This window comes from Chrysochloris asiatica, unplaced genomic scaffold (genome assembly GCF_000296735.1).
Source record: "Chrysochloris asiatica unplaced genomic scaffold, ChrAsi1.0 scaffold00052, whole genome shotgun sequence".
NCBI classification, from domain to species: Eukaryota; Metazoa; Chordata; class Mammalia; order Afrosoricida; family Chrysochloridae; genus Chrysochloris; species Chrysochloris asiatica.
This window is the reverse complement of record NW_006408570.1, coordinates 5619658-5630018: the sequence shown is the minus strand read 5'-3', so window position 1 is coordinate 5630018 and position 10361 is coordinate 5619658. Positions and strand designations below refer to the sequence as shown.

At 39.1% G+C, this 10361-nt stretch overlaps 1 protein-coding gene across 2 annotated transcripts in view; it reads right to left on the bottom strand.

The window, feature by feature from the left end:
- Positions 1-4335: 4335 nt before the first annotated feature.
- Positions 4336-10361, bottom strand: part of NFU1 (NFU1 iron-sulfur cluster scaffold homolog (S. cerevisiae)) — a 61825-nt gene continuing 55799 nt past the window's right edge. For both annotated transcript variants that reach the window (XM_006862932.1, XM_006862933.1), the window contains 2 exons: positions 6710-6884; positions 4336-4509 (listed from right to left, as the gene is read on the bottom strand). In XM_006862932.1, coding sequence (XP_006862994.1) covers positions 4465-4509; positions 6710-6884 — 220 coding nt within the window. In that variant the 3' untranslated portion in view covers positions 4336-4464. The remainder of the gene's footprint in view (positions 4510-6709; positions 6885-10361) is intronic.

Genomic DNA, 10361 nt, shown 5'->3' with positions numbered 1-10361 from the left:
TCTTCCTTGTTATTAAGTGCCATTGAGTCAGTTCTGACCCATAGCGACCCTGTATGGGGTGAACTTGAACCACTGACCTTGCAGTTCAAACAACTTTGCAGTCTGGTGCAGTAACCCATAGCACCACACCAGGACTCCTTGTAGGCATATGGATATTATCCTATCACAGACAGCATTATAATTCAAGATGGATCTCAAAATGTTCCTTTAGACTATGAATACACTACCATTTCTCTTCAATGTGTTGATGCCAACACAGTAAACCATATGACTGTCTGATTCAAAATGGCCAATACCAGTCCATTTCAGCTCACTAATATCTAGAATCATGATATTTAGTTCATTTTTGACAACTTCTAATTTCCCTAGATTCATAATTCATACTTTCCATGAATTTCCATGTTCCAGTTATTAATGGATGTTAACAACTCGTTCTTCTCATTTTGAGCTGTGCCACATCAGCAAATGAAGGTCACAGAATCTTTTCTCTATCCACGTCTTTAAAGATAACTCTACTTTGAGGAGGCAGCTCTTTCCCAGTTATATTTAGAGTGCCTTCCAACCTGAGGACCTCATCTTCTGGCACTGTATCTGACAATGTTCTGGTGCTATTCATACGTTTTTTTTGTTTTGTTTTTACTTTTTATTGTGTACTGAGTGAAGGTAAACAGACAAAATATCAGCTTTTCTTTCAACCAATCATATGTTTTGTTTCATCTCAATGAATACACTCCCCACCCTGCAACAACAGTTATCCTACTTTCACCCTCTTACTTCCCTTTTACATCTTATTTTTCACAAATCAACAAAGCAAAAATACTTGATGTACACATACAAAACAAAAAATGTATATGCTTTTAAACATCCAAAGGGCACATTTTGCAAGCCAACCTCCTGCCCTTTCTCAGTCCATGGGCCTGGAGTTCTCAGCTGCTCTCTCTCTCTGTATGCCATCATCTCTGCCACTGTCTCTGCTAACATGGTTTTTCTGGGTAGGATCTCATACTCCACTCTTGCTCTTCCTTCTTGATGGCCCTGGGTCCTCTTCCTGAAAAGATAGATGAACTACTCTCCCCTTTTAGTTACACATCTTGTGCAATTACAGTTGTGACAATCACGATTAATCCTGCCAACAGTAACTCACAGTTGAATCTTAAAATCCTATCACCACCATCTCCCATCCCCTTTCACCAGATCCATCTGGAAAAGAGAAAAGCTATTCAGTGGGGATTCTACCTTACCCCCAACACTCAGAAACTAAGCACACTCATGAAAGTTTGTACATGACAACTTTGGTGGTGCTCCTGGCATATTCTTTGTAGCTTGCTCCCAGTGTACAAAAGCAATAAAGTCATAAATTGACTCCTTGGCTGTATCAGTGAGATCTAGGTGAAGGTTCTGAGGCAGGGATGTATGTTCAAAGCCATTTGTTTCTTAATCTAAGAAATGTGTTGCCTTTCAACACACAGCTTACGAGTGTTGCCCTGAAATACTGAAGGGTTTTCACATGAAAAAAATACTTTGATTGATTAAATGTGCCATTTTCCAGCTTCTCTTTTAGGTCAATAATAAAAAAGCATTGATTTTTAGAAAAACGGAAACTCTTTTGCTTACTTGTTCAAATTGTTAAGTGCCACTGAGTCGGTTCTGACTCATGGTGACCCTGTATAGAATCTGTGAGGAGCAGCTGGGGGTTTTGAACTGCTGACGTTGTGGTTAGCATTTCAGTGCTTTTCCTACAGTACCATACTAGACCAATTCTGTTAAAAACATAGGGCTTTTTTCATTCAATAAATATTTTTTATCCTCTTGCTCTAGTGTCTATACTAGGTACTGAATATGCAATTTTCAGTAAACATTTAATCTGGTGTGGAGACATGAAAAGTCATAGAATATTTCTCTAAAGGGGGAATTTAAAAGGTTAACCTGTATCCCTAAATCTTTCTGACAGAAACAGCAAGGACTTTCCTGAAGAGGTGGCATGCAAACAGATATCAGGATAGGGATTCCACATAGAATAACCAATTTGTACACAAGATTTGAAACTCAACATAACTAGATGTTGTTAAGTGCCATCGAGTCAGTTCCAACTCATAGTGACTTAGTAGGGTTTCAAAGGAGCAGCGGTGAGCTTGAAACACTGACCTTGAGATGCAAACCGACCCTGCAGTCCAGTGCACTACCCTGCAGCGCCATACCAGGACTTCAGATTGTTGTTGTTATGTGCTGTGGAGTTGGTTCCGACTCATAACGATCCTGCATAGGGTTTCAAAGGCTGTAAATCTTTACAGAAGCAGCCGGCCTCATCTTTCTCCTGTGGAACCATTGATAGTTTTGAACTGCTGCCTTTGAGATTAACAGCCCGATTCGTAACCACTGAGCTACCACCCACAGAAATGATTACAGAGAAACCAGAAATCTCCTTTGTCTAAAATTCTACTTACCTTTCACAGTGCCTAAATTCCACCTGTACAAACGTATTTCATACAGATCCCCCACGGGAGATCTACATAACTCATCATCGGCTATTAACACTTCAGAGTGGGGTGGTGGTTATGTGCCCAAGGCTACCAACAAGGAGGGACCCTTCCGTAGAGTCAAGGCCCTTATTTGGCCTTCTAGCCCCCAAAACTTTATAGTTTTGTTCTTTAAAGTTACTCACTTGTGTTAATGTTTGTTACAGCAGCACTCAGCAACTAAGACAGCCTGATTTAGACTCATTGTAACTGGTCCCCTGGAAACTGGGCTGGAACCTTCACTGGGCACACTGCTAATGACTGATGACCGAGAGGACTGCCCTGTGTATGTAGGTGGCTGTCTGTGAGTAGACAATCAAGAGTATCTGCAATACTCTCTACACTTCTCAAATGATGCCTACTTCTGCATCATTTCCATTTAAGCCCTTCCACATTACACTCAAGTCAAACTTCTCTCAGTCCCCAAGTACGTTTTGTACCTTTCCAACTCGGATTACACTGCTTCTTATGCCTTGTTGTTGCTAAGTGCTGTGGGGTCAGTTCCAACTCATAATGACCCTGTATAGGACTTCCGAGTAATGACTGGAGGGTCTGAACCACTAACCTTGTGGTTAGCAGTCCAGTGCTTATCCTATGAGGCTACCAGGACTCCCTAGAAGGTTCTTTCTTTATGGGTGCTCACTTGTATAGAAAATCTAATACTTTCACTACTCAGTTACATGATTTCCTCTCACTCAAAGATCTAATCCTCCACCCACTTCACCCACTTATTTCACGCTACACCCAAAAGTTGTCACAACTGCACCTCCACCACAATATAAATTTCCTATAGCTTTAATTTAAAACAGGCTAATGTACCTAGCTTTCAAAGCAGTTCTCAGAGCCTAGCCTGAATTCTTCTATAATAAATCGGGAAATAAAGTCTCCTATCCCACTGTTTGGCTCTTTGAACCAGCGTACAAAAATAAAAACTTCGATTCCTAGCATTTACAATTCCTGGAGTGCTTTCTGTCTTGATCCCTATCTTCATTGCTATACTTGGGAGATTAGAACTCCAGGCATTTAATATATACCACTGCTGCTTCCCATCTTTGTTTTCTCAGTATTTTCTGTGAATTGCTGTCTCTACATTACTATAGAAAAACGGCAAGAAGGATAATTCACTATTTTGCCTGTCTGCAACAGCATCCTAATGGTAGAAGGATAACTATCCTTAGTTTTGTCAAAGTGTAGACTATGGATCCATGAGTTAGGAGAAGCCTGTGGAAGACGGACCAAAGTATCCTCTCATCTTTATTTCAAAGAGAGGTGAAGCATGTTTTACAATCAGTTCTGTCTTCTAATCAAGCAAGCATTCCGATTTGTTTTTCTTGTCTTTTAGTAAGAAGTTAGGAGCTACTATAATGGGAGTCACTTTTTGCTGTTTTTAAGTACCATTGATTTAGTTCTGACTCATTGCAACCTGGTGGTATAGGATTTCCAAGGTTCAGCTGGTGGATTTGAACTGCCAACCTCATTCTAGTGCTTATCCTACAGCACTACACCTGGACTCCATGGAAGTTAATAGCCAGATACTATTTTTAATGCAGAAGTCTAGTTAGTTTTTGTTTCTCTTTTTCAAACTAGCTAAACGTTTCAGTAAAAATAGTTTCAAACATCTCACAAAAAGCAGTCCTTTTAGAATATTTTAAAAAGTAAATATCCCTATTTACTTCTATATAAGAAAAGTAAATAAATAGATGGGAAAACATTTAAACATTACAGAAAGAAACAAAAATAAAAATTTCCCTGCATAAAAACCACATGTACAGAAGATGATTCAGAACGTTATAAATAACTCATATGAGTTTAGCAAACATGGAATATTTACATATTTTCTAAAGAAAGGATCTATTTTATTAATGTTCCTTAGCATTAATAATAAAAGCTTGGTATATATATTATCAAGATACACATTTCTGCGGGCTTAAAGAAAGTCCCAATTATTTTAAGGTGAGTTTGCTTCTTTTTCTTCTGATTCATCATCCATAACCTAAAACCAAAAGACAAAGAGAACTGAAAGATTAAGAAAAAGATTAGAAATTGCTATTCTCCTGACTTTAATCTTACATGCTTTATACTGAATATGCTACAATACTAACATACATGGCAGTCTAGTAAGAATAAATCTATGATAACTCCCAAAGCACACTGTTTGCATTATAACCTGGTATCCTAACAACATAAAAGAAAATTAAGACTTAGCAAACTAATTAAAGCACTAGTTAGTTACTTTTCCTTGTCTCATAAAAGGTGTCTAGTCACAGAATCTCAACTGGCACCCTAGCCATAAGACTAATGTAATTGTCATTCCCCCCCCCCAAATATCTTATTTAATTAGATATATTCTGAGGAACCACAGCAAAATGTAATAAAAATATATATTAGAAAAATGAATCTAAAAAAGGAAACAGAAGACCATACTAGCAGCAATTTATTTTACTTTTATTTACAGAGAAAAACAGCCTTAAACCTTAGAAATGAGAGAAGGAAAATACTAATGAATATGTGAAGAAAATTCATCTCTTCCCAGGAGTTAATACATTATTTACTTTTACCTGAGTAATACACAAAGACAAACTCATTTGTAGAGGCAAGGAGTTATAAACGTTGAGAGTTTTTTTTTCTCTTCACCACACCTACTACAATTAAAATGTCATCTCAAAAGTTTATAACCTGATTGCTGATTCGCCACCCCACCCTGAAGAAGTGAATAAAAATGTCTTGTCAATCCACTTAGTGTCTACTAAGACAATTTTTTAAAAAAGCAACTAAGGGATGTTGTTGTTGTTAAGTGTCGATGAGTCAGTTCTGACTCATAGGGACCCTGTACAGGGTTTCCAAGGAGGGGCTGGTGGATTTGAGCTGCCAACCTTGTGGTTAGAAGTAAAGTGCTAACCCCACAGCACTACACCAGGATTCCAACTAAGGGATAATGAAACAAACAAATGAATCCAAACAAATCTGGTCTGACCTAACACAATCAAATGGAAAAACAATTCTCTCCCAATCTAAGTAAAAATAAGTATGTATTTCTAAGAATTGATATTTTATATCCATTCTTGGGAACATTTGTCAATTAACTTCTACTTTAGGCAGAATTACTGTTAAATTTGGAATAACATTCTCAAATACTTACTACGAACTACAAGGTCAGCAATTCAAACCCACCAGCTGCTCCTCAGAAACCCTATACAGGTTCACTATGAGTCATAACCAACTCAACAGCACTTAACAACAACAACAACATATGTAGGACGTGTTACGGACACAGAGCTAGGAACTAAAAAGAACAGGAAGACTTAGATAGCATTTCAAGTTTCTCAAAGAGCTCATACATAAAGTTGAAATAGACACAAAGAAATAGGCTTTGGACAAGTAAACATAAGCATGAGACTGGGGAAAGGTGATGCATGTGCTGAACCAAAAGGATGGATTTGAGATAGGTGATTCTCAAAGGGGCTGAGAGGAGATGCCCTCTCCTTTAAGGACACAGAATTCCCCGAGGAGATTTTCCAGTTTGTAATTTCCACACACGTTTTCCCTCCTTGAACATCTTCCCCCACGGGGCTGTAAGTCTTGGTTAGGGATCACTGCAGTGAAGTCACCATCACTGCTGAGGTGCTGTGCTATATTCCTTAGGTATCTTGGGGCAGAAAAAAGTGTGGACACCATGCTATAGAGCAGGCTCTACAACCCTCCTCAGAGCTCTGTTGTACTGCAAATCAAAGTAAGATTTCTGGATGAGCTTCTTGCCTCCACGTTTAAGAAGTGCACAAATGTGACATAGTGGGGCTCTTCCACTTCTAAATCAGGTCCATAAAATTGCAGGATGTTGTGAATCCCATTTTTCTGAATTTTTCTACAACACAAGCAGTAGTCTGTCCGCTGAATCTATTTCCTGACACACAAAACAAGAGTGACTTGACTTTCTATGCTATATTTTCAGAAGATTAAGTGAAGTAGTATTGGTAAAAATGCTTAAGATGCCACAGCTGTTATTGTTAAGTGTCGTCGAGTTGGTTTTGACTCATAGTACTCATAACACTAACGTTACTTCTAAAATGAAGAGCTGTCAAGTCTGATAAAAATGTAAAACAAAAATCTACCCCTTGGAATCAAAGGCCGATCAGAAGTTTTTCTTCTTAAATATTTAATAAAAAACTCTAACTTATCATATAATATTGGCATACCTGTTCTACACCTTCTACTTCTGGAATATAAAACTGCAGCATATTCTGAATTCCATTTTTCAACGTAATGATTGAACTGGGGCAGCTGGTACAAGAACCCTGGAGCTTCAGTTGCACGATGCCATCTTCGAAACCTTTAAAGATGACATCTCCTCCATCTTCCTGCACAGTTGGCCTGTGGGCACATTATATTTGTTATAATTAAAAGAATAGAAGTTTTCATTAAAAATATTGGTAAGTACCCACTTGACCTGGCTTCAATAGCTGGATGATCACCTAGAAGGAGAAATAAGAGGAAAAAAAAGAGTAACCTGATACAATTTGATGAACTTGACCTACACCTATGGAAGCAGTAGCTCAAAAGAGGGAACAAATCTTTACAGTGAGGATCATTCCCACCACCTCCATACACAGGATAGACAGGGATGGGCAATTTGGACATTGGCTACACAAAAGGCAAGAAGTGACTGGCTTACAAGCTTTCAAGAGGGAGCCTCGATCCAGAGGGCGCAGAGGAAGGTAGAATCTGCACTGACTAGTATCCAATCTGTCTGGGCGGGGCTGATGAAAGGAGATATGGATGACACTCATGTGGTACAACAGTAAATAATTGCTATCATGACTGACTGTGAGGGTTGGAAATGAAAAGGCAGACGTTTTGTAGCAAAAGGAGGGGAGTGGTTGACTTTGCAGTCCAGGACCAGAGGTCCCTGGGACCATCAAGGGAGAAGAGCAGAATGCAGGAACATACCCAGAGAAGCAGTGACACCAGAGATGGAAGCAGAGACGATAATGTAGAGAGATGGAGAGGCTGGGAACTCTAGACCCAGAGAGGGAGAAGGACTATGGGCTAATGACCGAGGGGCAGGCTTGAGGGGTATAACCTTTGATGATGCATGGAGGGGATTATAATCACAGCAATCAAATGATATACGATAGGATGAATGTAAAGCTAATGTTCTCCCGTGTAAACTATCACATAATTCACAATAAAACATTAAAAAAATATTAATAAGGCTAAGAACTTACATTTTATATTGGCAAAATACACCATTCTAAAAATGTTAAGAGCTACTTTTATAATAACGAATAATAACTGTCTTATTTGTGATTATAATTCTTTTTTTAACTTTCATATAATATTCTAAAATTCACTCATAATAAAACTTACTCTACTTATTAAAGTTCATCTTACTAATTAATAACCTCTTTAAGCATTTATCGTTTCAAGTTTTCTAACAATACTAGTGATTATCTACGACATACTAATTCCTGCTTTGGGTGAGGTGAAAGGAGACTGACATATTGACTTTTATTTTGATAATGTTTTAGTTGAATGAAAAGTTTGAAACAGGGGACTTCCGGCTTGATGGCAGATTAGAGAGGGGCACCGTGCGCAGATCTCCACCAGTAATAATACAGAATACTGGACAAAGCAAGTTCAGGGGACAGTCCGAGAACTCAGAACTACATAGAAAGAAATATTTAGAAGGGTAGAAGGCTTACTGCTAGTGAGATTTTTAGAAAAAGCAAGAAAAGTGGCGTTTTATGATTTGTGGCTCCCGGTGGGTCCTGGAGCAGCCATCATGGGTATCACAGAGCTGATACAAGAACTGAAGGGAGCGCCCATCGCAGGGGTCTTACCAATCGTAGAAGATAAAGATGTGAACATTTTTTTTTGTCTGTGCACCTCCACAACTACTCACTGTTGAATCATATGAATCTTACCCCATCTCTTTTTACCAGACCCATCTAGACAACTATTCAGTGGGGACTCTTTCTTCCCCCATATACTCCTAAACTAAACTCTCTCTTCAAACCTTGTAAGCTAGTCACTTGATAAAGGAAACAAGGGTAACCTGCTACAATTTGATGAACTTGACTTATGCTCATGAAGGTGCTGTTGTTGTTATGTGCCATGGAGTAGGTTCCACCCCTCATAGTGACCCTGTACAGGGTTTCCAAAGCTGTAAATCTTTAAGGGAGCAGAAAGCCTCATCTTTCTCCCGCGGAACTGGTAGTTTCGAACTGCTGACCCTGAGGTTAGCAAGCTGATTCGTAACCACTACGCTATCAGAGCTCCTTACTCATGGAGGTAGTAGCTCTAAATACCTACAGACAGGGAAGGAATTTTCACATCAAGTATCAATGCTATTCCCTCTGTACACAGGGTCAATAGAGATGGGCAACTTAGATAATGGCTACCTAAGATGAGAGGGCAGTAAAGGCACAAAGTGACTGGCTTACAAGGTTTCAAGAGGGAGTTTAGTTTAAGAGTGTGTAGAGGGCTGCCTGAGCGAGTGAATACTCCCCTGCCCCCAGAGGGTTCGACTACACATGCACACAGATCAGATCAGCAAAGATCACTGGGCACAGAATTAAAGAAGGGGAAGAGTCAACAGGAACAGCTTAAGACAGAAGGATCTCCCAAAATGGCTCGAGCCAGCCCTGGGCTGTTTTCTCACTAGTAGAAACACCTGAATGAGCTTGAGGAGATGGAGACAGACAAAAAAGGAAAGAGGTCAAAAATTAAATCTTGAGTTATCTCATAAAGAGCAATGGTAAAATCTTGAATTTTTTTCAGGTGGTCTTGAAGGCAAGTAGCCAAGACAGGGGCGTTAAAATCTTACTTATATTTTCCCACAGGCTTCTTTCTCTCTCTCTTATTTTATTGTGTGATGATTATAGACATTAGTGTACAATCTGTGTTTTTGTTTTTTGGTCCCCTTTTACGTGGGGGGGGGGGGGGGGGGGAACGGACCTCTTTCTTTCCCTATGTTACCCAAGATGAGATAGCAATTGTGGTCATATAGCTAAGCTACAGTCACACCCAATAAAATCCCACCATCCGGGCAAGAGTCAATACTAGCTGCTATACGCTAGATAGAGAGCCAACAATTGCTAAAATTACTCTGAGTTGAGTAATAAGAGAAGTGAAAAGGGAAGCCCATCTCCTGACCACATCGACCTGAAGACAATCAGAAAGCTCAATAATACACCAACATACACTCATCTAATCATTAAAAATACATCTTATTACTGAAAACAACTGAAGATCTCAGCACATGTCCAGAAACAAGACAGAGTAGTTGAAACAAATGAGCTGGAAGTAGACTTAGACTTCCCATTGGAAGGAAGACAGTCTTTTGAACAGCCAGAGAAGGAATTCATGAAAATTATATTGAGGTGCATCCAAATGCTCCACTGAGGAGTTGAGAGAAATAGGAAGAAGTCAGGAAAATGCTATAAGAACAGTCAAGTAAGATAGATACAGCATTGGAAACAATTAAGACCTGCAAAAAGAGGTCCAAACAATTAATAATAAAATATCAGAAATGGAGAATACCTTGAAAGGGCAAAGGAGTAGAAGTGAAGAGGTGGAAGCCAGAACCAGTGAGCTTGAAGACAAATCACTCAATACTGGTAAAATAGGAGAACAAGCAGGACAAAGGATTAAAAAAATCTGAAGAAAGTCTAAAATTCATGTGGGACAACATGAAGAAGAATAATCTGAGGATTATGGGAATTCTGGAACAGGAAGGATCCCAGAAGACCACAGGAGAAGACAGTTGAAGAGCTTCTGATAAACATTTCCCTAACATCCTGAAAGACAAACACAAAACTATAAGAAAAAACTGAGAGACTCGAGAGG